At 40.9% G+C, this 27,422-nt stretch overlaps 2 protein-coding genes and 2 long non-coding RNA genes across 16 annotated transcripts in view; 1 reads left to right on the top strand and 3 right to left on the bottom strand.

Moving 5' to 3' along the window:
- LOC144034271 (ankyrin-1-like) overlaps nt 1-528 on the bottom strand; it is a 62,320-nt gene extending 61,792 nt beyond the window's left edge. For 6 of the 12 annotated variants that reach the window (XR_013288193.1, XM_077542961.1, XM_077542962.1 and 3 more), the window contains exon 1: nt 118-528. Coding sequence is in view for 11 of the 12 variants with exons in the window: in XM_077542961.1 (XP_077399087.1) it covers nt 118-243 (126 nt within the window). In the remaining variant the exon portion in view is untranslated. The remainder of the gene's footprint in view (nt 1-117) is intronic. The other 6 variants (XM_077542955.1, XM_077542956.1, XM_077542959.1 and 3 more) reach the window with 1 other exon arrangement.
- Nucleotides 529-543: 15 nt separating this feature from the next.
- On the bottom strand, nt 544-2,455 carry LOC144034276 (uncharacterized). Its single transcript, XR_013288196.1, has 3 exons — nt 2,369-2,455; nt 901-1,231; nt 544-813 (listed from the first exon to the last, which is right to left on the bottom strand). It is a non-coding gene; the product is annotated as an uncharacterized LOC144034276 (long non-coding RNA).
- A 2,413-nt stretch (nt 2,456-4,868) lies between these two features.
- Nucleotides 4,869-16,355, bottom strand: LOC144034275 (uncharacterized). 2 transcript variants are annotated; one of them, XR_013288194.1, is made up of 5 exons: nt 16,026-16,355; nt 15,122-15,200; nt 5,513-5,689; nt 5,263-5,410; nt 4,869-5,141 (listed from the first exon to the last, which is right to left on the bottom strand). It is a non-coding gene; the product is annotated as an uncharacterized LOC144034275 (long non-coding RNA). The 2 variants fall into 2 exon arrangements; XR_013288195.1 differs by having other exon boundaries at nt 16,147-16,355.
- A 4,007-nt stretch (nt 16,356-20,362) lies between these two features.
- nefma (neurofilament medium chain a) lies at nt 20,363-25,937 on the top strand. Its single transcript, XM_077542829.1, has 3 exons — nt 20,363-21,536; nt 22,087-22,211; nt 22,960-25,937. The coding sequence occupies exons 1-3, from the start codon at nt 20,517-20,519 to the stop codon at nt 24,974-24,976; spliced, it is 3,162 nt and encodes a 1,053-aa protein (XP_077398955.1). The 5' UTR covers nt 20,363-20,516; the 3' UTR covers nt 24,977-25,937.
- Nucleotides 25,938-27,422: the final 1,485 nt, after the last annotated feature.

The raw sequence follows: 27,422 nt of genomic DNA, 5'->3' as shown, positions 1-27,422 counted from the left end.
TGACTGAATGCTTGCTACCAGTCAAGAGAAACACACTGCCAGAGTGACGGATGAAGATGAAGAGAGTGCTAGACCAAGGCGACGCCGTCACATCCCTCGTCCCCGGAGACATCCTACCTTGCGCCTGCGATCCCTGGATCGATTCCTCTTTTTGATCTTCTCCTCCTCCTTCTCCCGCTGCTCCTGGGCGGCGGCCTCGGCGAGGTCCTTGGTCTTGCGGAGCTGCTTGGCGGCTTGCGCCATGGTGCCGCCGCTGCTGCTACTGCTGCTGCTACACTGCTGCTGCTACCAGTCGTCCCCGTTTCCTCTTGCCCGAGTCCCCCGACCCCCTCCGACTAGCTCCCCTCGGCTTGCCACCGCTGCATACGTGTGCCGTCTGTCCTTTCCCTCCCCTATGTATAGCCGATGGAAATGCTACGGCAGCCACCAGCCGCACGTCAGCTTCAAGATGCTACAGCTAGTGGCGCTGATGCGGCCACTCATCCAGTCGCTTGCACTGCGCTGAATTTCCTCCCTTCCCCTTCCCCTCCCCTCTTTGCCTACCTCTCCCTCTCTCTCTCCCCACGTTGCTCCCAGAGACCAGTCACGCAGTCCCGTGTTTGGAAGTGCGGGGATCCTGCCGCAAATCTCCCTCTTGTTTGTTTTAATCCGTTGAGCGTCCCCATTTTTACGATGATTTGGTCTTCTTCTGCATGGCGCCTTTTGTCTTCTGTCGTTTGTTCCAGGTACAAAGGGACAAGGCTGCCTATGCTGCAGAATGCCTTCACATCTCCCCCCCTCCTGGCTGTGGATTTTTCATGACACCCCTCCCTCCTACAGACAGATGGAGGGTAAGAATAGTAAGACAGATGCTTGTAAAATAATTAAAACTGAAATAATGTTTTTAAAAATACATATTACCACAAACACTGGTCCGTTGCGTGATTCTTGTGTGACATTTTTTGGACATGTTGGGACTGCCTACTGCAGAGGCTGACAAGACAAATATTTCATAAAAGCTCCTCATTACGTCACTTTCTTTAAAACAAAGAGCAGTGGGTTGTTTTTGCAACACTTTCTTCAACATTTGATCGGTTTGAATGAGTATCTGCTCTCCACAGCCTATTGTTCTGCACCGGCAGCAAGGAGAAATAACACTGTACGCTCACTCTCTACCTCATCCGAGTCTCCCCCACCTTCTTCTGCAACATCATCTTTCTTCGCACCGTTGCATAACAATGTGCAGCACCGACTGTAAAAGCAGGAGAGAGAGCATGTGACAGGACCAGGGATTGATACTAAATATTCATTCAATCCAGTCAAGCAGGAGGAAACAACTTAAAATTGGCCTTGAAATAATTAACGACTATTAATAATTCTGATGTTGACCAATTTTAATCCATTTGATGGTGATTGGTGAACGTACACTGTATAAACCAGGCACAGGCTATGCTGCACAGATAAATCAGGCTTAACATATATTAAAATTAATAAATAATTGTTTTAAAAAAATTCAAAAGCAGAAATAAAAATAAACAATGGAAATAGTGTTGCACAAGTGTGCCCAATGCCCACCCTCTAATAACTGTCTGTATTTAAAATTAATTTAAAAAAATGTTTTTTGATTGAATTGATTTAAAATGGTGGCACGTGTGCTGACGAGTTTGAATATGACTGGCTAATTCTGAACACATCCACATCCCCAGTTATTCGAGTGTGCACAAATATACTATATATAAAAATATAAATATACTATAAATATACTATATAGCATTATCTATTTGTTATTGCCTGTCTCGAAAATATGCCATTTCCTTTTTAATTAAGTTGTACATATTATAGGTCAAATTAATGGTGCGAAAAGTTTTGAAATTATTTATCTTGGTCTTTTTTATCTATATATTAAACCTGGCATTTTAACAGATTAGACTTTTTAGATCCTGTTGTATACACAGTAACATATCACATACATCAGCCTTTCAAGTGACTGTGATGCTAATTATAACAGTCTTGGGTATATTCTTATAGGGTCCTTATGCATCTCATTTAAACATTAACTGTCATACATTTCTGCTTTTTAAACCATATTTCTACTACAGAAATTGAAAGTGGTTGTTCTGCTTTTCCCTTTATTTCTGATTTCAAGTTATTCATCAATTTGTTTGTAAAGGGTGATAATTATTTAACTCGAGTATAGAGCATAAGTTATGAAAATGAGTTGCCTAAAACAAATTTAGCAAAACATAATGATAGCCTGCTAGCTCAGATAGATAGCGTCAGACAGCGCTATCCATTTCAGCTTAGAAGTCAGTGCCATAAATTTATCAGAGCATAAGAAAAGTCAAATAGTTAACCAACATGTGGCAGTCACATCTAATTTTGAACTTACCTTCAAATTGCAAGAAATTTTTAATTACAGCCTACGTTCCGTCATGCTTGGAAGCAAAAATTACCACAGAACGATGCATTAACCGCTGCCACCCGGAAGTACCTACTGACCTATTTATTTATTTATTTATTTATCTACTAATGTGTAATATTATTTTACATACTAAATAAAGTGATATTTAAAAATGAAGTTTAAAAGAGAAATCTACTACTAATACAGTAGCTATTACTGCTGCCGGAAGTACCTACTGACCTATTTATTTATTTATTTACAAATGTGTAATATTATTTTAAAATGAAGTTTAAAAGAGAAATCTACTACTAATACAGTAGCTATTACTGCTGCTAATGATGAGGATGATGATGACGATGATGTTCCACTCTTAGCGACATCCTTTTCAAACATTTAATTAAGAGAGTGTAAACTGGGTTCCCCTGGGATAAAATAAGTAAAAAATGTATTACATTATAGTGCTCAACTGGTGTTACCCAAGACTAATTAAATTAAAAGCATTATCAGGGTCCCAGGAAACTGCTTTATTTTGGCAAAGGGTTCTTGTCTTGGCATGTTAAAGTTGTTTTGCATCTCCCTTCCTCTTATCGTTAAGGAGGGCGTTAAATTATTTATGATCAACATGCAGGCGCCTTAATTATTTCCTGTCAGCTTCAGGGACACTTTAGTTGCCTCTGGAGGATTCTCAAGGACATGCATACACCATTTATTTCTGCAACCAGAGCAAATGCGCAAAATAAGTGTCATGGTTTAGCTTCACATGCAACATTACATAGTAAAAATCATGCTAAACAGCACCTCTATGGCATTTTTTTTTTTAAGTTCGTTGTTTGTTTGTTTTTTAGGGAGAGAGATATCTTATTTGGGGTCTTATTAGATGGTGCAGGTATAGCCTTGATTTTCCGTATTTTAAATACGAGCATTTCTCTCATTTAGCTTGCAACATCCCCATGTCAGACGTTGTGTGAGCACAACCTAGTGGCACTTTGGGATTATTACAATTTGAAGAATCTACTACAGAACAGTCTGCCTATCCGCTCGTCCATTAATCCATCTGTCCAATTACCAATGAATCACTGCTTCCCAAATTTTCCAGCTATGAGAACCGTCTGAGACTCTGCATTGTGTGACATGAATCAGCAAGTGAATCAGTGATAGTGTTTTCGTATAACAGACAATCCCGTTTATTTAACTTAAACGCGTGATTGAGGTGCAGTTCTATTTTTGGTTCAATACTGTTATTTTTAGACGCTCACTGTTTGATATCATGTTCCATATCTTTCAAGCAGTTACATGCTTTTTGGCCTAACGCCAACACAGATGTATGCACCATGTCCTGGAAAATGACCTGCATTCCCTCTGAAGTAAATACATAGCCTACATGAAAACACTGTTAATCCATTTTTACTATCTGAGGCAGGGCTTGGTTGGTAGTGAAATATATTAGATTCAAATCTCACACGTTGAATCAAGCCTTCGTGCATGGTCTTAGGTTGATTGAAAACTCTAAAACTAAACTCTAAACTTTACATCTATATACATCGCCTCTTGGCCATTCAGCTGCGACATACAGCATGTCCTCTTATACTCACTCACCTGTGTTGTACAGTAAATGGCTGCTAGTGCTGCACTTCCATAATACAACTGTAGATGTCAGTAAAGATCCAGTATATGGACAAGAGGCCTCCCGGATAAAATACTCGTCGCATCCCAAATACCTGCAGTAAAATGTGACGCACAAAATGTCGAATTACTTATTTCATTTTGACACCATTCAATTTACTTAAACATTCTAAAATAAGGCATGTTGGGTTCAATGAAGACCAAATATTTCAAGGAGTATCCAATAAACCACGAGTGGGGGAGCCTTAAAGCATGTTTCTAAATTTTTATTATTATTATTTATTGCGAGCATTTGTGGGTTTGTTTATTTATTGTGGCTTAGGTATTTTGGTAATAAGTGTTGCCTTTATAAGTATTCTGTGACCAAGTTTGGAACGCAATTTAAAAAAGAACAATTGTATTTAAACAAATGTGTGTTAAGGGGCGTGGCCTCATAGATGACGTCAAGAACTGTGTTGTTTAAAGCCCGTATCCAACTGAGGGGACAAAAGTTTGAGAGTGTTTGTAAAGGTAGCGATTAGCAAATGTTGATTTCTTGTCAGGGTTCGTTCAAGGTCGCAAAGTTCACCTAATGTTAAAGGTTTCTTTTGACAAAAAGACATTTTGAACATGATCAGAAAATGAATGGATGGATGGGTCTGGGTTCGAAAAATAATACAATGACAATAGTTTAATTTAGACTTTCACATGTCCTGCTCTGACTTTGCATTCCTGAGGTAGCAGTGTTGCAAGTCTGCCATTGATTTGACTGAGACAAAATAACATCCCACTTCTCTAACGCATTCTCACTGCGACCTGTCTAGTCGAATGAATCACAAAAAAATTGATTTACAGCTTGCCTTGTAAAAAAAAAAAGAAAGAGAGAATTTAGCAATCCTTTATCATTCTCAGGCTTTGCACGCCCACCCTCCATTAGGAGCCATTGATCATTACGGCCGGCCATGCCAGAGACACTCTTGTGAGAATTCAAAAACTGCAGGGCAAAACGTGGCTTGGCCGTCGTCCAGAAATCATCTCAGCGTCGGTTGTGTGGAAGCCAAGCTGGCACAATAGTGCAGAGTAGTTTCCTGTCAAGGAGAAGAATGGTGCAAAAACCTTCTCCGTAGGATTGCTGATGAGGACCTCACGTGAACTTCTCCTGTCAGATTAATAGCAGAATTGCATGTTCATATCCGCGAGTTGTGCCTCGTCGTACTTCCATTGAGATAACATTATTTCCAATTTTGGGCGCTTTTCACTCCACTGAAAGATCTGCTGACCTTGCAAAATTGGGGAGTGGGCAGCCGTGGAGCGCTTGAGGACAAATATTGTGTTGCTCTCGATCAATGCCCATCAACTGGGCCTTCCATTGCGGTAAGTGGGTTTGGTCTGCAGCGTGTACACCAAACACTGTGTTCCAAATCAGTTCTGTGGTAAAAGATCCAAACGTCATGACAAACAAAACAGGCCTGTATGATGCAGTTGTTGTCATTGGAGGCATGACCTATCATTAGTTCCTCGTGCTTTTACCCTGGCAATGTGGAGGTGTAGTGGTGAGTGCCTCTGCCTCAAAGTTCTCAATTTCTGGGTTTGAATCTCAACTCCGGCCTTCCTGCGTGCAGTGTGCATGTTTTCTCCAGGTGTTCTGGCTTCCTCTCTCATTCCGAAATCATGTAGGTTGGGTTCAGCTGAAGCTTTTGGATAGTGCTGCAATTACAGTCAAACCGTGACCCCCCCAAAGGTCAAGGTCACTATTTCATTTGACAAACATTTTTGAGTGTGGACAGTTATTTATAGATAATGACGTATAAGAATATAGGAAAATAAATACAATTACATAAATAAATAATAAATCATTTAAAATTAATTAAACAAAAATATATTGTAAACTGAATTTTAAAAAAAAGTTGACGCCACTGCTATAGTTTTAACATTTATTTCAGTGATTCTTTGGCGTACCACAAGAGGGAGCCCATGCACCCCTAATGGTACTCCAACCAACCGAGACTGACAGTAGATTGAGTGTTATTTTGTTGTTGTTGATTTTAAGATCGATTTAATATTAACAGTGATCAACTTAATATTGTTAACTTTTTGGCATGTATTTGTAAATTGTTATTAGTAGTACAGGTATCACTAATCTCACCTTAAATCACTGCACTACCTTGTTTGTTTACTTTTGAGATATTAAGATAAATGGAAAAACAGTTTCCCCTTGTCCCTTTGCCCCGTCACTGCATAAAGAATAGTGTGAGCAAGAGAGGCGAGGATACTCAGACTGAGGAGACAGGAAGGAGGGTGGGGGTCATTTTGAGTTTGTGGAAAAGGAGGAGCGAGCTGCACTGCAGCAACTGGGCGTTGGCTGGAGTGAGCCAGAGGCAGAAGAGAGCAGGCAGAGGTTGTTGGGATGTCACAGAGGGGACACAAGCAGAAATAGACCAGTGTGTTATGTTACTATTAGTAGCTGCACGCATGTGCTATGAGTGCTTAATCTGAATACTACATATAGGAAAACGGAGGGGGATCAGGTAATACTATGATAACAAGGAGGGGAAAAAATGAAAATACAGTTTTCTGCCCTTAAATATAGTAGTGGAAAGTAACAATCTAACAAAGTATTTGTACCTAAGGAGAATTTTAAGGTATCAGTACTTTATTTTCAGTACGGTATTACGTTTTTCTGACAACTTTTTACTCTCATTTCCAACATTTGAAAACATGGTTTGTTATTATTATTATTATTATTATTATTATTATTATTATATGTTAAAAGCTACAAGGATGACTTTTGGCAAATGTCTACAAACCACCAGCTTCTGATGTTCAGAAATTATCTGTCTAATCTAAAAAATTAAAAATAAACAATATAGATTTGTTGTTGTTTTAGTTTGAATAGCTATCACCATTATCTAATTTAGCTTTTTTTTTTTTTTTCCTATTTTGTTCACAAGGTTAGCATAGCTCTGGGAACACATTTGACAGCACAAAAAAATGAGCTAATGCTAGCTAGCTTGCTAGCTTTTCATTGTGCCAAGTTAGCATAGCTCTGGGAACACATTTGACAGCACAAAAAAATTAGCTAATGCTAGCTAGCTTGCTAGCTTTTCATTGTGCCAAGTTAGCATAGCTCTGGGAACACATTGGACAGGACAAAAGTTGAGCTAATGCTAGCTAGCTTGCTTAAAACAGGTATCGTGTATAATAAACAGTAGATTTTTTTTTTTAATTATTATATATTTGTATTTATTTTAATACATTTCAGTGTCTGTACTTTGTTTTACGTAAGAGCAGTTGTTGAATCCGTAGCTTACTGTTTAGTTTTTTTTCAAAAGCAAGTATCTGTACTTACTGTACAATGAGTGTGTATTTATTACCACCTCTGCAAATAGAGGACCATCTAAATTCACTATGCGGCATCCACATTGACTTGTGAGCAGATACTAAAGTCGCACAGCTCATATTGTAAAGCACGACTGCCCGTCGCAGTAAAATGAAAAATCCTATATAAAGCACGGGGCAGGCTCAGTGGATGTCATGGTCACGTCCCTACAAACGAGCCTATAGAAACATTGCAAATAGGTGCAACAGCCTATTAGAGATGACATTTATTTTTGATTAAATCAAGAGTGCCTGCTTGCTCCTGCTTGCCTGTCTTATGCGGTCGTCTATGCTTTTAACAAGATTAAAATCTGTGATCCATGGCTGAGCTGACAGGTCTGCTCACCTAAAAGTATTTGGGCAGTGAACATAGCGGTGCAGTAGCATAATGACACAAAACAGTTGATCTGGGTTAGAAGCTGCATATACAGTACTTACTGCACTATATTTCAGTACTTTGTATGTAGGGGCTTTTAATAGATAAGATACATTCTACATATTTTTTCTGTCGAATTATCCCATGAAAATAACATTAAACTGCAATAAACTGCATTTAAAAGTGTAAAAATCTAACTTTTTAAATATTACCTGTCATACAAGTGTGAAAAGAAGTTGAAGGCAAGGTAAGTTTATTTGTATAGCACATTTTATACACAAGGCAACTCAATGTGCTTTACACAAGGAAAGACAACACCCATAAGCATCGACACACAGTTTTTAACAGAGCAAAAAAAAAAGAGAAAAACAAAAGTAGGTTACTAATTTACTAAAGGAACATGCATTGACCATGTTAAAACATTAGACAGCAAACTTTAAAAACATTTAGCGTAAGGAAGTTAAAAAAAAAAAAATAATAATAATAATAATAACTAAAAGGGAAAGAACATGATTAGTTGAACACGGGATGGCTTTAAATTGTGAAAGAATGCATAATAAGTCAACTTGAAGAAAAAGTTTTACTCAAAGGTTTTGCATCCCATGAGTAAGCAGATACAGAATGCAACTCCTACAAACTATCATGTAACTTACTTTAGACGCTTTCATTGCTCTGCTATTAGTCAATAGTGGCAAAAAGTCAATGTAGAAGCGGTAGGAATAAATGACCGTGGATCAAATAGCGAGTAAGTAACACGATAATTAATTGCCAATTATGTTACGGGATATCTCGCTCACTTTACACGTGGTGAAATTGCTAACATCTGTCTTGTTCCGTCCTCTCCTAAACACAATGCGACAGTGCAACAGTTGCACTTCCCGCTTGCACTCAACTACTGTACTGCAGTTTTTCCGCAGCCTCATGAAATATGCAAGATGAAGCATTGCTATTGGCCACTCGCGTTTGCAAAACTCTGCATGTGTGCGTGCAATGACGAAATCAAAGAGACAGCTTACTCAGCTGTGATATGGCAGTCTGACTGGCCTTAGTAACATCATTTAGAAAAGGGGTGGGGACTGCATGGCTACATATATGGCATTTGATCTGGCTCGCCAAATTACTCAAAAAAAAGAAAGAAAAAAGAACCTCATGTTCTTAAAAGGGAAGTCAACTCCCCCAAATTTTTTGACGATATGTTCTATGCAGCCCCACTAGTCTAAATACGGTATTTTTGGTTAATATTGCATTAGTGGAATTTGAGTTAAGCAGTAAAATCCAGCATCTTTTATCAATATCAGAGGGCGGCCATTTTGAAACTTGCTGTCGAGTGAAAAATGACATCACAGTTGCTCAGGTCTAAGTTACAACCAATCACAGCTCAGCTTCAGAAAACAGGTGAGCTGTGATTGGTCGTTGCCTGAGCCTCGAGCAACTGTGACGTCATCTCTAGTCGACAGCAAGTGGCAAAATGGCCGCCCCCTGAGAAGGATAAACAAATGTAATATTAATCAGAATGTCATGTTTAGACTAGTGAGGTCACATATTATTGTCAAGAAATGTTTAAGGTTGACCAAAAACCCTCCTGATTTTCATATCAAAGTAAGGCTTACTATATGTTTGCCATTTTCAATTCAATCCAATTTCAATTAGTTTTTTTTATTTCATTCTTTAAAAAAAAAAAGACATGAAAGGGGGCAGAAAGAAGTAAAACTTAAATCTGCCCCCGATCAACACAAAATAAATGACAGCAAGCAGTCAAGACACTTTCAATGTAACAATTAAACAAAATAATTCAACAGCAAGACCTTGTGTTATATATATTTTTCCCAGTAATTGTGCTTTCATGCATTTAAAAAAAAAATACATATAGACTGATATGATTTAGTTTTATAATCCAGATTGTTCCACAAACAACACCTTGAACTAGAAATACATCGTTCTTTTTGTTTTGTTCTGTATTTAGGTTTGGAAAAAATATCTGTTCCACTTAATTTCTACTCATTTTCCCTTTTTAAAAAAAAAAAAATTGATTTGCATTTTAATTTGTAAAATTTCATGTTGGGCTTTATACATTTTTTTAAGGCGGTTAAACTCCATCAATTCATTAAAATTTAAGTTTTTAGTTGTAGAAATATTGGGTTAGTGTGATCTCTGTATCCAGATCCGATTTCTAAACTTTACACTTACTCAGACCATGTCTAAGACTGGCACAGGGTAGACAGTTGACCTAAGGTGACGTATTTCATTCATAAATATGTGAAAAGCGGACATCGATAATTTGATGACTATGAAGGAAGCTACCATCCTACTTGCATTGTTTTGAGTATGACCTCAAAACTAGACATGTGACAGAATGTAACAGCATTTTTGCAGGTTGATTCAGGTGAAAAATGAAGTTCTCAAAAGTTGGGAAGCTGGCGCCCAAAGACATTTCCACCCGAGAGGCTACGCACACTTACCAAGAGAGAACAAAACAGTATAAATTATCATCAAACTCGCTATTGAAATGCACACTAAGGGACCTTATGCAGCATGCACTCTATTTGCAGAGAGGTACGATACAAAGGATTGCCATGAATAGAGCAAAAGCTGAGTCACCAAGCTCATATAATGAGTCATATCCATGAGGGGAAAGCCCCGCTTGTTTTCTCTTTTCCATTTTTCTCAACCTAAGTAGCATCAGTGATTATGGTGCAGCGACTAGCAGAAACAATTTCCATGCATAATGTGGCGTCAGGTGCGGCCGCAGCAGCGAGGCGGAGAGTCCTCAGGGGGGACACTGGGCCAAGGTAGCATAAAAAAAAAAGAATGACAAGACACATTGCCTGAAAGCACATTTGCTAAGCAAGCTGATTGTTGGATGCTTTGAGCAACCCTTTCAAGCAGCAACATTTGCTTCTGTGCAGAAAAACGATGCCCACTAGAATAGCTTTGAATTGGATTATTACCTCCGCCAAGTGCAAAGGCGCAATAGTTTAGAACAATGTTTTTTTTTTGTTTTTTTTTAAAGTTTGTGTCTCAGGTAGTTAGTGGGATAACACAAAAATAGTGTTTTCTTTTTTCTTAATTGATTCCCAATACATACAAGATGGCCGCGTACACGCCTCCGAATCTATCTTCTTCTTGTCATTGTTGTATTATTATTTATTCATATTCTTAAGGAATTAGCCTGCTAACTAAATACAGATGGAAAAACTGAAAGCAAACACACCATTTGCATATTTGTATGCCGTGATAGTCAAAAGAAAGGTTTCGAATAAATTAAATTAGATCATTCTACCAAAGTAATTGTTTTCCTAAAAATCCATTATCATGGCAACTGTCTCAGAACAATATGTGCTTATTAGCGGGATTGACTCCATGGACCTAACAATGTGCACTGTTAGTGAACCAATTACGGCGGGTAAATAGATTTACCCTGGGCCACTCTCAACAATCACTTTCTATCAAAGTGAGAGATCGAAAAGGACACCATACAATGGAGGCCGCCAACAACATTCTCTGATTAACCTAACCACCACATTGTATATTATATAAATATTTGACCCACTGCTGAATTTGCAAGTGGCTCACTGTCTCCAAAAAATCATAAAAAATACAATTGTATTTCTTTAAGTGAAATTAGTATTTGATCCCTGAAAACTCGACTTGACTTACAATCTTGAAAGATAATTTGGACAGTTGGTAATACACACGTTGCTGGATATGAAATCTGCCCCTGCTTATTAAGTACAACTATGCACAAGCTCACCTTAAAGTTTACCAGTGAACATCAAAATGACTTCGAAAAAGCTTAGGAGAAAGTGCTGAGGTCATATGAAACCAAAGTTGAGCTTTTTTTGGCATCAACTGGACCCGCTGTGTTTGGAGGATGAGCATGACCCAAAGACAGACAGACAGACAGACGATAGCTAGACAAGTAGCTGCAGAGAAGTTTTGTTGTTGTTGTTTTTTAGCTAGCAGACAAGTAGCTAGCTAACTAGACAGGCAGGCAGGCAGACAGACAGACCGACAGACAGATAGATAGATGCTAGCTAGATAGATAAGTAGCTAGAGAGAAAAAAAAAGTAGCTAGCTAGGTAGACAGACAGATGCTAGACAGACAGACGATAGCTACAGACAAGAAGCTAGCTAGCTAGACAAGTAGCTAGCAGACAAGTATTTATCATTTTTTTGTTTTGTTTGTTAGTTTGTTTTTTAGCTAGCAGACAAATAGCTCTCTAGCTAGCTAGACAAGTAGCTAGCTAACTAGACAGGCAGGCAGACAGACAGACAGATAGATGCTTGCTAGATAGATAAGAAGCTAGAGAGAGGAAAAAGTAGCTAGCGAGGTAGACAGACAGACAGATAGATAGACAGACAGACAGACAGACAGAAGCTCAGTTTCTGTTCTGCAATACAACTCTTTCTTGTTTCTGCTGCCGCAGCAGACACATTTACGTAATGAAAGTTGAATGGACAACTCGCGCACACACGCCGTCATTGAGCAGTATCAGGATTCTGCAACTCAGCCTCTGCAGCACGACTCCACCTTCCTCCCGCGTTCGTCAGCAGCTCACCGACCTGCCCCAGAGACATACTGCGATGCGACCACACCTCGAGGACATGTAGGCTCGCTGATCACAATATTGGGTACGCCTGCATGTAACAACTCTTCAACAGCAGGAGTACTGCATATCTCCTTAGCTTAGCTGGGAAAGACTGTAGATCATCTGTGAGGACATTAATGAGGGCAAGTGCAATCCAAATGTGTTTAAATGATACTCAATTTGGTAATCGGACACATGCATGTAAATCCAACCGTCCTTGCCAGACCCACGCAGAAGTTCAAAACAAACTAAGGGGACTGTTATAAAGAAAATGCCAAGACACAGAAAGGACATTAAGGCCAGCAGGCTAGAAAGAGGCCACTGAGATGAAAATGGGTGAAAAAGACGCTGACTCGACATAACGTAAGATGATGTTTAATAATGCAAAGGGAATCTGAGTGGCGGACTCCACATTTTAATTTATCTGTGAGACTGCCATATGCCTTCTTAGGCATACTGTTTTGTTTGAGTTTGCACCAACTTCTAAGACCTGAGGGTCCGAAATGAGACAGGAAATGCAATCAGAGACATCTATCTAAATAATTCCAATAGTGCTTGTCTGGGAACCAGTCCAGGTCAATACCCCACCTTGCCCAAAGCCAGCTGAGATAGTTTAAAGCTCACACTAATAAAGGCAGGTGTGATTAAGAATTGATAGAAAAATATGTAATTGGGCACTACCTCAGCTACGGAGTACCTCAAGGCTCTGTCCTAGCTCCCATGTACTTTGCAAAATATGTCCTTTCACTCATATTGAGACACAATATATTTTTCTCGCCTGCTGACAGAAGCCAACTTCCTTAGACCTATTTGCTGAATAATAAATAAATCTTGCTTCACATTTTTTGCTGGGTAGCCAAGGTCTTAAATTCTGCTGCAACAAGGCTCAACAATTCCAGTTAGTGGCAGGGTTGGATTTCTTTGCCATTCATATCAGTCATGACTGGGCCACTCTGCGTTACTTGATCCAAAAGCAGAGTCCAGAGTCATGTGATCAATCCGATGCACGGGTGAGCAATTGCCCGTCATACATAATTCAATAATACTGCAAAGTAGCTTCTGCACTGGGATGAAGTGCACCCGCTGACTCCCAAAAAGAACCTACAAATATTTAAAGTGTGACGGTTTGCTGATGGTGGGTGTGTAGGTGGAGACAAGAGAAGAGGGAGGGAGAGGGGAGGGTTGCAGAAAAGGAGGGTGATGAGTGACTCTGCAGATTTCAACAAGAGGCCACACACACCAGGATATTAGAAGACTCTGGAAATTGAGTTTTTCTTTTGTTATGACACAGTGCAAGTGATTAAAGTGCATACCCTGAGGAAATGCATAGCAGCAGAGGAGATGGCTATATCGATGGATTAAGAATAGCAGATCATTTAAGCTTACTCAAGTTTTTATCAAATCAGATACATTTAACCTTTTCAAGCTGTTTTTTGTAACAATTTGCCCAACATATCTTTACAATAGCCTTTTTATTTGACCATTTATGACTGAAACATCTTCTAATTAGTAGATTAACCTTAGTTATTCACAATGTGTTCTCAGACTGGATTCGGGTTCGAATTTCCCAGCCTCTGTCTGCGGATGTGACGATGTGCGCATTTTGTACGTGAAGAAGAGATTGTGTAGTTTCATTTTTTGGCCACAGGTGGCAGTAGTGATTCGAAATGCAATACAGTATTCTGCGTTCAGCAGCTTTAAATGCTTGTCACATCACTTTGGAATTCAATGTTTTCGATTATTTTGACCATTATTGGATGTTGTATAGTTCGGAATTAAACAAGCAAAGTTTTGAAAGTGACTCTGCATCTTTAACTTAGCTACTCAGCATCTTTATGGTCACAGAAACTAAGTTACATCATTGTGGAAATAGACAGAATTGTCATCATTTCTAATGTGAAATAACAATTGTACAAAAAAATATATATTAATGTTGAGATTAGAGTTCCATAGTACATTTGAAACTCGTTTGCAATTCAATATATCATCAACAATAGAGAATCAAAAGGTGATTATGTGCCATAGTGAGTTTTTTTGGGGAGCTTTTTGAAGTGCCTCTTTCATAAAACTGCATTCTTTGTATTCTGGTTGATTTTTCTTTTTGATGACTATATTTAAAATAAAAAAAAATCCTTGTAAATAAACAGTGTGACACTGATGGAGTAATCAGGTGTCACATTAATTTCTACATTTTAATCTGCTCGCCTTTTGCTGATCAGCGACTTCCTGCTCAGGGCGAGAAAAGGTGCTGACGTTTGGTTTCATTCGAGAAGCCAGCACGTCAGCATTCTGACGGTCTCTTCTAGATGCATCTTGCGTGTGTGGCCGTCGGGACAACGTGCATACATGACTGTGTTAATGAATTATCAACGGTTCAATATAGCGGCCAGTGTTAGAGACAGGGAAAAAAAAGCCTACTGGAACATCTTGAGCTTGTTTAATTTTCGGTTAATCAGAGGCAGGTGCACACGCTGACTTCCGTTTACCATATAGCTATAAGAAGGTGTGCATAACGTTTTACTTTCCTTCTTAAAAAGGATTTGAAAAAAAAAAAAAAAAACTTAACAAAAAAAATTGACTAAGATGTGAGTCAGAGTGTATAGAAAAGACCTGCATCCTCTCAATCCACAGAGAGAGAGGCAGAGTGAGAGAGCTAGTGATGCATTGCAGATAAACTGCAGTGTAACCCCCGCTCCCCCCCCCACCACCACCACCACACACACACCCTTGTTGCTCATTTGTTCCCCGCCATTGTACACGGCATCACCGTCCACATCCTGTCACACCCCTGCTTACCTCTACATATCTGCCGATAACCTTTATGCCGTCCGGCTATTCGTCCCTCCCAGGACACTGCGGATCAATGTGGAACGTCCTAGAATAACAACAGTAGATAGGTGAATACTTTATTCTGTTGTAGATATGATGCGCCAATATTACAGTATGAGGCTAATGTGTAAAGTCAAATACAGGGGAACATTTTGAGTTTAACGATTTTTTTTCTTCTGGTTAAGTATGCGTCAAAAGTTAGCGGTACACTGTACGGTACTGTGGTTAAAAATTATGGATGAGCAATGATGATGTCATGTCAAATCAGTAAAATTACCGAATAAACAATACTGAGCTCTCCAGAAAAAAAATATTAAAAAAAGAAGATTTTTTTTTTTTTAATTAGGGATGTTCGATAGACCAATGAGTATTCAAATCTTCAGTACTCACCGATACCAAGTACCACTTCCTTTAATACTTATGATACATACAATTTCCAAAAGAACAATGAACAACATATTTCTAAAATCACAGCTAATTTCCTTAAAATTGCTTGAAATTAATGGAAATTATATTTTTTCAATTGCTCATAAAAGTCGTTTTGCGTAGCGCACACAATAAAATGTTTTTTTAATTTTAAAAAAAATAGATAACTAATAATCTAGATTATTATTAATCAAATTCCATACAATAGTGCTTCAAGTTATTTAGTAATATCTACCATGTTAAGAATTCCTCAAACTGTTTAGTGTGTGATAATCTTGTTTTGAAATCCATGCTTTTAATTTGGAAGGGTGCTCTGGATTTGTCATTCATCCCATAGCAGTGCAGTAGTTAATGACGATATACTATAAACAAAGATACCGTAATGTCTGCACTTCAGAGCTAATTAAATTATTGAGTGCAACTGAAGACTCGTGTGCTCTCTTACCGGAGCCGCTGTGGTGGTCAATAAATGCGAAATAACCAATGATAATAGCCACTGCAAGTAAAAGCTAAAAGACAACAGAATATAAACAGCTAAAAGCTAAAAGACTGGCAACGGCAATTACTTTGCTATGGGACACGTTGCCGTCCTGTGAAGGACACATCGCCGACAAGTGCGACCACCTGAAGGTAAACGATCCCAGGTGCGGAAGATTGATCTGTTGTCAAGGTCGGAGCAGCAATAATGTTATGGCTGCCAACAAGAGAAGATGGCCCCTTACTGGCGACTGCGAGGTAGACAGATGACGCGACGACAGGTGAGACGCAGGATGAGGTTGGTTTGGTTGACGGTTAGTGACACCCACTGCCACCACACAGCAGCACTGGTTAAATATGAGTTTAGGGGAATTCAAATTAAATTGCTTTTAAATGAAAACGGCATCAGGTAAGCAATAAAAGACAAAAAAAAAAGCAATTAAATGTTGTTTGTTTGTCTGTACTTATTGTATACACGCACCTAATAAATGGTAATCTAATCATGTGGAAAGTGTCATTAAAAAGGTCTGAAAATGTCAAATGGTCTCATCCAAAATGATAAACCCCTTAATGCAATATTATTTAAACAGAGAGTGCTTGCAGTGTGTTTTCAACGCATGTGAGCCATATAGGAAGTGTTGCTATTGCAATAGTGACACCTCCCATTAAATGGCCCATTAGTCTTCTATAGCCAAACACACTCAGCATCATTGGATAGAGTGCTTCACCTCTCCGCTTGCTCACCGTATCATTGTATGCACATGAAGCATATAACACCGCAACATATGGCATGCGCTCACATCTTACTTTGTTACGATGACTTCCAATACAAATAATCTACCTTTATTCAGTTACACTGCAGAGCGTAAGAGGAGGGTGATTGTGATGTAAGCAATTTACAAAAACACGAGTAACTCAGAAAGTCACTAACTATAAAGAGGTGCAAAGAAATTGTGATTTTGTACCACAGTATATAGTTTTTGGCATAAGCTTGTCACTAATGAGTTCACAAAACTAACCAACCAACCAAAAAAAATGTAAAATAGAAAACAAAACAAAACAAATAAACTTGGCTTTTGTAGCTTTTGTGTGAGCGTGCTATCTTACTTACCACTGACAAAACAATCAAACAGACAATAAACCAATAAACAAACTAGTCAATTAATTAAACTACCCCCCTCCCCTCCCATAAATGACATCATAAACCAATTAATGGCTAAGAACACCCCAAATTATACAAATCAACTAACGAAATGCAATTGTGCAGTTTTTGCATAATCACTATAACTACGTACGCTAGTTAGCTAGCTAGCTAGCTATCTAAAAGAAACCAACCAACCAACAACAAACAATAGCCTACTTCTGTAGTTAATAATTCTGACAACATATGCTAACCACCTCAGCTAACAAAAAAGAACAGCAAACGATAATGGTCTTTTTTTTTTGTGTATAAACACTGTAACTAACCGACCAACTAAAAAGGAGCAAACTGAGAAACTGTAGCTTAGCTAAGTAATTTGCTAGATAACCAAAAAAGAATGTCAGAAATTAGAGGCACTTGTGTAGCGTCTGCGTAATCCTACAGCCATAACTGTTCAACAAAGCAACCTATAGATGGCAGCTAGTAACATTTTTTTTTCTTTTTCTGGAGAGCTCAGTATTGTTCATTCGGTAATTTTACCGATTTGACATGTCATCATCATTGATCTCTTTATTTTATTTATTTATTTATTTATTTTTTGTTCAGCTAGTAACATTATTGCTCACCAGAGAAATAATGTAAAACTGCCCTACGTCATATTGAGAGATGGTAGAACACTTTTTTTTTTTTTTTTTTATGGTTGATTCTTAAAAATAAGAAGACATTGTTATTGGATGTAAACTCGACTGCTGTCAAGGCAAGAAAATAATCGAACGTCAACAGTTCAAACAACTACAGCGCTGTATGGTAGTCACAGTGTCAATGTTTCTGCTGAGTCATCTTATTCGCAACATGGCAACACTGTGTAGATGTGCGAGTCAGCTGCGCATCAGCTCTATATGAGGTCACGCCGTCCTTGCTTTCTCTGTACACAGCATTGAACAACAGCGGGCATCTGCATTACAAAACGGTTTGTGACTTGAGAACCTCTTTGTGTGTGTGAGAGAGAGTGTACGTGTGCTAGTCAAGCTAATTGATGGCCCAGATTTGGACCAGCGCATTTGCCTGTATTCGGCTGCAGTATCATTTCAGCACACTTCTGCAGTGCGCTTGAACTCGCTTCGACTGGCTTTAGCGGCTCTTGTTGCAGGACCCCACCCAGCCCCGCTCACTCTCACCCTCTCAGGGCCCGCACAAGACCCAATGAATGACATCTTAAAGTCTGGCATCGCCTCAAGGACAATGGAACATGGTGTGGGGAGGCGTGGCCTCTGGATTGTATTCATTTACAACAGATATAGTGCTAAAAATAGACACTGCTCTCATGCTGCAATTTTTTTTTTTTTTTTGCTCAATTTGTTCTGTACTGTTAAGAGGGCAGAACAGTGATGAAAACCTGAAAACACTAATGCAGCTGTTTTGGTGCATCCCCCACCCTGCAATTCTGCTAATCGTTGCACATCGAGTTGAGATGAAAGGGGAGCCTTTTGATTGATAGCTGATCAATAAAGCCACCTCGCACCAGCCTGCATTGACGCTGGAAGGAGTGGTTAGACCACCCTTTCCGCACACTTTTATGTGCGACTCGTGGCAAATGGTTTTTAAATGTGCATGCATTAAAAGCTGGTGCATTAAAAGCTGGTGTTTACAAGGCAGCTCAAAAATTGATATGCTTGTGTGTTTTAGACCCAAGTGTGCTTTAAGGTGAGGTCACAAAAATGACAGCCGAACATTTTCCCTTAGTGTTTTCTGTTAAAAAGCAAAATTGGTGGTTCAATCAGTCATAAGTCATCCAGGTCCTGAATTAGCAAAGCAGCCCCAGATCATTACACTACCACCATGTTTGACTGTTGTTTTTCATGTTCATTTACACCAGCTATAACGAGACATACACTTTCCAAAATGTTCAACTTTTGTAAAACATTTGTTTGTTTTTGGTGCCCCGGGCTCTTTTGTGACTACCTGGAGGAGTCATCGCTAGACTCTAGAGGTCAATTTTTTAAGCCGGCTGTTCACCACTGCTCCATGTTTTCTGCTAGAGTCCTAAAACTTGAGGTTTTGTAACTTTTTTCCTGACTGATGGGTGTCAATTATTTTAGTTCTCATCTGATTTTGAATGTCTTTTGATCAGGGCATTTTGTTGCAGCTTTCTTTTCATCTTTGGGTCCACTTAATTTTGTCAGACAGGTTCTGTTTTAGTTACTTCTTGATTGAACAGGCCTGGAAGTAATCATGCTTGGGTGTAGCCCAAAAAAATGTAATTATCCAGAGTTAATTCATGATTTCACAAGAGGGGCAAGGATTTTTTTCACAGAGGGCCAGATAGCTTTGAATAGCTTTTTCCCCACTTAATAAATAAAATCCCCATTTAAAAACTGCACTTTATTGTAACTTTGGTTATCTTTCCCTGGTTTACATATGTTTGACAGTCTTAAACATTAAAGCGGAGAGACTGTGAAAAGACTGAAAGAGGGCAAATACTTCAACTGAAATGAAGTTCTTCATGATAAAATATTATTACTGTTGGAATGTTTCAGTATGTTTTGACTTCTCAGATAAGAAATGGTAAAATGCCAAGAGCTCACTGAAATTGAAAGCCTAATTAAAGCATGTTATAGGATAAATAGGTGGTGGACTGGTGGTGGTCTAATAATTTACACAAAACACAGTAATAATAATAATAATAACAACAATAATAACTAGTGTAATATATTTAAAATGTTATTCAAATAATTTTAGAACAGGTCTTCTGATCGTGTTTATGTATTTCATTTTCTATTATAGGCTATTAAGTCATTACGCATTTTTTATATCATTATGTTTTGTATTTTAAACACCTGCAGATTTTTAAAAAGGGGATCTGTCCAAGGTGCTGATTTCCCTCGGTTTTCTTTCTCTTTCTTTTGTCTCGTAATTTTCCTTCATTGGATAAGAACAGTCCCATTTTCAATACAGGACTTCTTTTTTTTATTATTATTATTTGCAACTTCATTCCCACTATACCTATACGCATACATATAAAAACCGCTAGAATACAAACATGACAATGCAACACTAATATATAGTCACGTGCTCGGAACTGGCCAATAGCAGAGGGTGTGAAGTGAGCAGCGACCCTCCCTCCCCGCCGAGAGGCAAGTGAGCATGCCGATGCTCGCCATATAAAAGGTGCACACCGAGGAGGTGACAGTCGCTGTGGAAGCCATCCACCCCTCACACCTGCACGCACACGCATACACTTCTCCCCTCACAGCCACCTACTGTATAGCACACCCACATAGTCATTCCTCTCTTATTAGTTCCCGCACACTTGGCCGGATGGACGCTATAGGGAGCCCCTTTAGGAGAGTTATGGACGGCAGGACGAGCAATTACAGTTACAGCCGCTCCGCCGGCGGGCCCTCCACCGGCGGATTCCGCTCCCAGACGTGGTCACGGGCCGCCCCGGCTTCCAGCGTGAGCGCGTCGTACAAGAGGAGCTCCAACAAGCCCCGCGTGGACACCTTCGAGCAGAGCCAAAGTTCCCTCCTGAGCGCGGACTCCTCCAGGCGCTCCAACGAGAAGGAGCAACTCCAAGGGCTCAACGACCGCTTCGCCGTGTACATCGACAAGGTGCACTTCCTGGAGCAGCAGAACAAGCAGATCGAGGACGAGATCCAGGCTCTGAGGAACCAGCAGGTGTCCCGCTCACAGCTGGGTGACCTGTTCGACCAGGAGCTGCAGGAGCTGCGCTCCACGCTGGAGCAGATCCACCGCGACAAGGCGCAGGTCCAGATCGACAGCGACCACCTGGAGGACGACATCCAGAGGCTCAGGGACCGCCTGGACGAGGAAGCCCGCATCCGGGAAGACACTGAGGCCATCATCCGCGTCCTCAAGAAGGACACCGGCGACTCGGACATGCTCAAGTCCGAGCTGGAGAAGAAAGTGCAGTCGCTGCAGGACGAGATCGCCTTCATCCGCAACAACCACGAAGAAGAAGTGAGCGAGCTTCTGGGCCACATCCAGGCGTCTCAGGTGACCGTGGAGAGGAGAGACCCGCAGCGGGCCGACATCACCGAGGCTCTGCGCGAGATTCGCAGCGAGCTGGAGGGCCACTCGGACAAGAACCTCCAGCAGGTGGAAAGCTGGTTCATGTGTCACTACGCCAAGCTTAACGACGCGTCCGAGCAGAACAAGGACGCCATCAAGAGCGCACGCGACGAGATCAGCGACTACCGGCGCCAGCTGCAGTCCAAGACGGTGGAGCTGGAGTCGGTGCGCGGCACCAGAGACTCCTTGGAGAGGCAGCTGGGCGACATCGAGGACCGACACGGCAGCGACCTGGCCAGCCTGCAGGTATATTACACAAAACTACCCTAAAGTAACAAGCCCCATGCTTTTTTTCTTTCTTTCACTTTTAAGCCGTTGTGTTTACTATGATGTGCAAAAAATACCCCCTATAATAACGCTTGTCTAATTTTATTATTTTGCTGTCGTTAGAAAATATATAAATAATTCCATGGGGGACGTTTCATATTATTTGTATTTTCTTTACTAGTCACCAGCAGCAACTTTCTCAATTCAAAGTCTCGTGAAAGAGTTAGCACGAAGGACTGCAGCATCATAAATCTCTCTTTCCTCTCTCTGCACATTTTTGCTGAGTAAGAATCATGGCGGGATGCCCTCACTGGCCACGTCCTTGCATTACAGCACCGCTCCTCCAGGGCGGGGTGCATAGAAATGAGGAGTCATTGGGAGTATTTAAATATCTGCGTCAGAATATTTTAAAGTGTGGAATGCAGGACTAAAGGGCTAAAACAGAGGAAAAGTGATGCTCTACCATTCGCTTTCTAATCCTGAAAGAGAAGCTAGTAATATTCCACTGAATCAAATGTGTGTTTTCCAGGAAACGATCCACCAGCTGGACAATGAGCTCAAGAACACCAAATGGGAGATGGCGCGTCATTTACGCGAGTACCAGGACCTGCTCAATGTCAAGATGGCATTGGACATTGAGATTGCCGCATACAGGTGAAACAACTAGCTCAGTAATGACATCTGATCTCTTGAGCACCGCAATTTTCTCTGTGTATTCAAGACATGTCTCAAAAATAATAATAATAATGAATTTTAAAAAAAATCTATCCTCTCTTCAAATTGGCTGTTTACATCGCCAACCTTTTTCTTCACACCAGATTTTGAAAAAAGATGTAAGGTGGACTGAGTGACAACATTTCTTTCCACTTGGTGTCATTCAGAATTAGGTTTTGGCTAGTGATAGTTTTTGTTGTCACAAGCCTGAGCTATGGTAGCCCATAAGTGATTATAAAAACAACGGCAGGGTAAAAAAGTGTGGGCTGCACTAGCATTAAACTTTGATGTCATGTAGCGGGCCGTAAAATATCATCCTGTGGGCCACAAATGGCCCCCGGACCGTAGGTTTAATAAAGAGGAATATTGTTGTTATAATAAACAATTGTTGCAAAGTGCGATTAAGTTAGAAAAATAACCCGGTAATATATTCAATAATAATATTTAGGTAAAAATAATTTGATTTTGAGAGTCAGAACTGTGAATTAAGTATTTCAGAGAAAGGCAAAAATGCCACATGAAGCTTTTCTGTTCAATTTCACCATCAACATAATGCTCACTCATACTGTATATGTCAGCACAATTGTCAACCACATGTGGAAAAAGTCTAGTTAGTCTATAGATTATAAACACAAACATTCAGACAAATGATCCATCCATGTAATGGACTCATTCATTATCCCACCAGGAAACTCCTGGAGGGTGAGGAGACCCACTTCAGCACATTCTCCCATCGTCCAGCTGTTTCATCCGCCAGGATCTCCATTTCTAAATCAGAACCTCCCAGGATGAAAGTGCAACATAAATTTGTCGAGGAGATCATCGAGGAGACCAGGGTGGAGGATGACAAGGCCGACATGGAGGACGCCCTGGATCAGATAGCCCAGGAGCTCTCGGCCACGCTCGAAGGCAGTGGAGGCGAAGAGGACGAAGAGGACGCTGAGGTGGAGGAAGAGGAAATCGTAGCTGCAACTGATGCGAAAGTTACTTCGAAAGCACCAGAGGAGGAGGGGGACGATGAAGAGGGTGAGGATGAGGAAGAAGAGGAGGAGGAAGGTGATGAGGAGCAGAATGAAGATGAGGATGAGGGCAGCAAAGGAGATGAGGAGGCAGGCGATGAGGAGGAAGAGGTAGTCGAGGAGACTGTCCTGTGCTCCAAATCTCAGGAGTCCAAAGCCATTCCGGAGAAAGTGAAGGCTGGAGAGGAAGAAGAAGGAGAAGAAGAGGCCAGCGGGGGAGAAGAGGAAGCTGATGCCGAAGAAGATGAAGATGACGAGGAAGAAAATGCTGATGCAGACGAAGGGAAAAAAGAGGATGAGAAGGTAATGGTTGAAGACATTGTGGCAGAAACAATTGTAGCCAAACTCGAAGTTCAGAAAACAGAAACAGCGAAACCTGAAGCCAAAAAGGAAGAAAGTGTCAAAACAGAACTCACAAAACCAGTTTCTCTCAAAACTGAATCCCCAAAAGCAGGTTCCCCAAAGTCTGAATCCCCAAAAGCGGGTTCCCCAAAGTCTGAATCCCCAAAAGCAGGTTCTCCAAAGTCAGAATCCCCAAAAGCGGGTTCCCCAAAGTCTGAATCTCCAAAAGCGGGTTCTCCAAAGTCTGAATCCCCAAAAGCAGGTTCTCCAAAGTCTGAATCCCCAAAAGCAGGTTCTCCAAAGTCTGAATCCCCAAAAGCAGGTTCTCCAAAGTCTGAATCCCCAAAAGCAGGTTCTCCAAAGTCTGAATCCCCAAAAGCAGGTTCCCCAAAGTCTGAATCCCCAAAAGCAGGCTCCCCCAAGACGGAATCCCCAAAAGCAGGTTCCCCTAAAACAGAATCCCCAATAGCTGGTTCCCCCAAAACAGAATCCCCAAAAGCTGTTTCCCCCAAGTCAGAATCACCTAAAGCAGAATCCCCTAAATCTGAATCTGCCAAGCCTGCACCCACCAAGGAAGACTTAACCAAAACTACTCCCCCAAAAGCAGAGTCCCCTAAATCTGAAGCTCCCAAGCCTGCATCGCCTAATGAAGACTCAACAAAGGCTGGCTCCCCAAAAGCAGAGTCCCCTAAATCAGAATCTCCCAAACCTGCATCTCCCAAAGAAAGCTCGCCGAAGGCTGGCTCCCCAAAAGCAGAGTCCCCTAAATCAGAATTTCCCAAACCTGCATCCCCCAAAGAAAGCTCGCCGAAGGCTGGCTCCCCAAAAGCAGAGTCCCCTAAATCAGAATCTCCCAAGCCTGGATCCCCCAAGGAAGACTCACCGAAGGCTAGTTCCCCAAAAGCAGAGTCCCCTAAATCTGAATCCACAAAACCAGACTCACCAAAAACAGAATCGTTGAAACTTGACACACCCAAGCCTGCCGAAGACAAAAAGAGTGACTCCGCAGACGACAAGAAGACAAAGGACGCCGCCATGAACGGTGACGTGGACAAGAGCAGCCCGAAGGAAGAGGAGAAGAAGCGGGGCGAGGGCAACGACGTGATCATCAACGGCGTGGACGAAAGCCCCGTCAAGGACGACGGCAGCCAGAAGGTGGTGATCACCAAAACTGTCGAGACCATCACCACGGGGGAGGACGGCATGCAGCAGGTCACCAAGTCTGTCACGGTCACCGAGACGGTGAAGGAGGTTGAGGAGGTGCTGCAGGAGAAGATGGTCTCCACCGTCAAGACGGAGACGCACTCCAGCCAGTCCATCAAGCAGGTGACGGAGGCCGACTGAGGAGGCGGGCTCAACGTGGTCGGCGTGACGATAAGCAATCAAGCAGAACTAACATAAGAGAAACACCATACAGCTAGAGCGACATACAACATACAAACCTTAGAGAGAAGCCAAACGCTACCAATGTTAGAAATGCATGTTTGCAGACGCAGTGAGGGGCGAGCCATCGAGACATTTGACCTTTTTTTCCTGTTCTTGCCGCAGTTCAACTGATGGGTTTGTTGTTTTGGGGGGGGGGGCTTTGCATGCTATAGCTCAGGGGCTGGGGAGGAGGGCACTTTCCTCTCCGATGTATGTACGGCAAAGAGAGAAGATACTGTATGTTAAAGGATTCACTATATGGGATATGATTATTTTGTAGCTTGAGAGGATGACGTGGGTGGCAAATCCATGTCCAGAAAGTATAAACCCTGCCATAGCTTGGCTTTTGCTATTGATGTTAGCTAGCTAGCTCGCTAGCAGGTAAACAAGCACCATGGGAGCTAGCTAGCTAGCTAGCTAGCACCTAAAGCCAAAATGTGGCAGTGTTTTACTTTCTGGACATAGAGTTGCCACCGCTGGTGGGTTGGGGGGTGGGCGGGGGTCCTCTGCACACATGCTGTGCTGAAGTAGCCTTATACCTGACATGTGAACATAGCAACTCAGCCAAAAAGAAACTACAACAACCTGCCGCAGCGAATGACAACAGGACGATCAAACGACCATACGCAGTTCCCAACGAACCCAGAGAAAGTCCTCGCCTTAAACATGCTTTTGAATACGTTATGTTTACCCGAGCGCAAATACAAAGAAATACTGTACTAGTGCTAAGGGTCTTGCATTCTTATATATGCATAGGAACCTGACTTGAATTGAAATACAGAAAATATATGAGGTGCTACTGTTTGCAGTCCCGTGACCTTACTCATCACCAACAATTTCCCAGCAGCATTTGCTCAATAAACGCCATCATGAAGTTAAACGCCATCTTTTCCTGTCTTTTTTCGTACAGTTTGTCAGCATGTTACAAACATTTAATAGTGGACAGTTCATGAAAATTAAATGCCAATATGTTGAGCTTACATGTTAAATAAAACTGAACTGTAGAGGGAGCTCACGTACCACACTTTGAAAATATCGTTTTCAGACGAAAAATATTTGGGAAACGGCACTCACCCACCCTGGTATGAGTCATGAACAGCTTTATGGACCATTTTTTCGTTCTCATCATTTATTTGTATTTTTGTCTTGCCTAATGTGCTTGTTAAGGCTACTGTATAAATCTTTTGATACAACCTTCTTTAGTTTGTTTGGCCTTACCGTGGTCAAAATCACATAAATTATTAGTTTTATTGCAAAACACTAGAAAGTACACTAAACCCTCACCTTTTTTGACTTCTCTTCATTCCTGCCTCATCTTTTGCCATCTTGTCTGTTTGTCCTTCACCACCTCTTCTTCGTCCCAGTGGGGGTGGGGGAAGGGGACAGTCTCTGTTTACTGACTGCGGCTGGGACAACAATACTGCAATTGGAACTTCAATTCATAAAAATGTCATCAATAACTGAAAAGGCATACAGTACAGGGTACACCTATATATATATTTGAACATCATTACCGATTTTTTTTTTTTTAATAATGTGAAAGTATGTGCTTTGGAGTCCGTCATTGACTGACGATAAGTGATTGTAAATATGCAAATTACAATTGAGAAATTGCTGTATATTTAGCATTGATGCAAAACTAATGACATCACGTTTGACCACTAGGTGGCAGACAATCGGCTGCAAACAAAACGATGGAACGTCTACAAATAGAACGACATTACAATGGTGTAGAGCTGCACTGCATCATAAATATGTGCTCTCCATTATAACTAAATGAGGCGACCTAAATATTAGGAACACCTTTCAGTGTAACACAGTACATTTGTACACCGCTGCAAACTACAATAGCCTACTGTGAAATATTGTTGAATGACTTCTCTAAGAGTGTCATATTTGCTAAAGCTCTTGAACTGCAGCATTTTATATTTAGTTATAACTGGCACGTTTCTGCAACATTCTGCGTCACTACATGCTTGTATGTAGCCTACTTGTTGCACAAATTTTATTGTATTGATTCTCATTCATAAATTCACCATAATTATACACTACCTGCAGGCTGAAACCTTATGCTGTAATTTAGCAGACTCTCAACAGTGGGGGCTCAGAGTTGAATAAAATCGTAGTAGTCTGAGTCACTTTTCACTTGAAGTTGAACTATCTGAGGCCAACTCATGATCTTTACACTTTTGTTCAACAGATCTCCCTTTAAAAGTCATGTTGCTATTTTGGCTCAATAGCTAACCTTTGACCTTCGCAGGCAGCATATTCAGGCATCCGCTACTATTGGTTCGAGTGTGCGTGTCCGTCGCGGTAGGAAGGTCTCTTACAGGTGGAACATGAAGGGGGTTTGCCAGTCACATGG

Source organism: Vanacampus margaritifer, chromosome 14 (assembly GCF_051991255.1).
Source record: "Vanacampus margaritifer isolate UIUO_Vmar chromosome 14, RoL_Vmar_1.0, whole genome shotgun sequence".
In the NCBI taxonomy this organism is placed as follows: Eukaryota; Metazoa; Chordata; class Actinopteri; order Syngnathiformes; family Syngnathidae; genus Vanacampus; species Vanacampus margaritifer.
Note: the sequence above shows the minus strand (reverse complement) of the source record. Positions and strands in the feature narration are given on the sequence as shown.

Coding starts and splice junctions, on each gene's coding strand:
- nefma (XM_077542829.1), top strand. CDS start 20,517: ATGGACGCTATAGGGAGCCCCTTTAGGAGAGTTATGGACGGCAGGACG. Junction 21,537..22,086: donor GCGACCTGGCCAGCCTGCAG/GTATATTACACA, acceptor TGTGTTTTCCAG/GAAACGATCCACCAGCTGGA. Junction 22,212..22,959: donor ATTGAGATTGCCGCATACAG/GTGAAACAACTA, acceptor TTATCCCACCAG/GAAACTCCTGGAGGGTGAGG.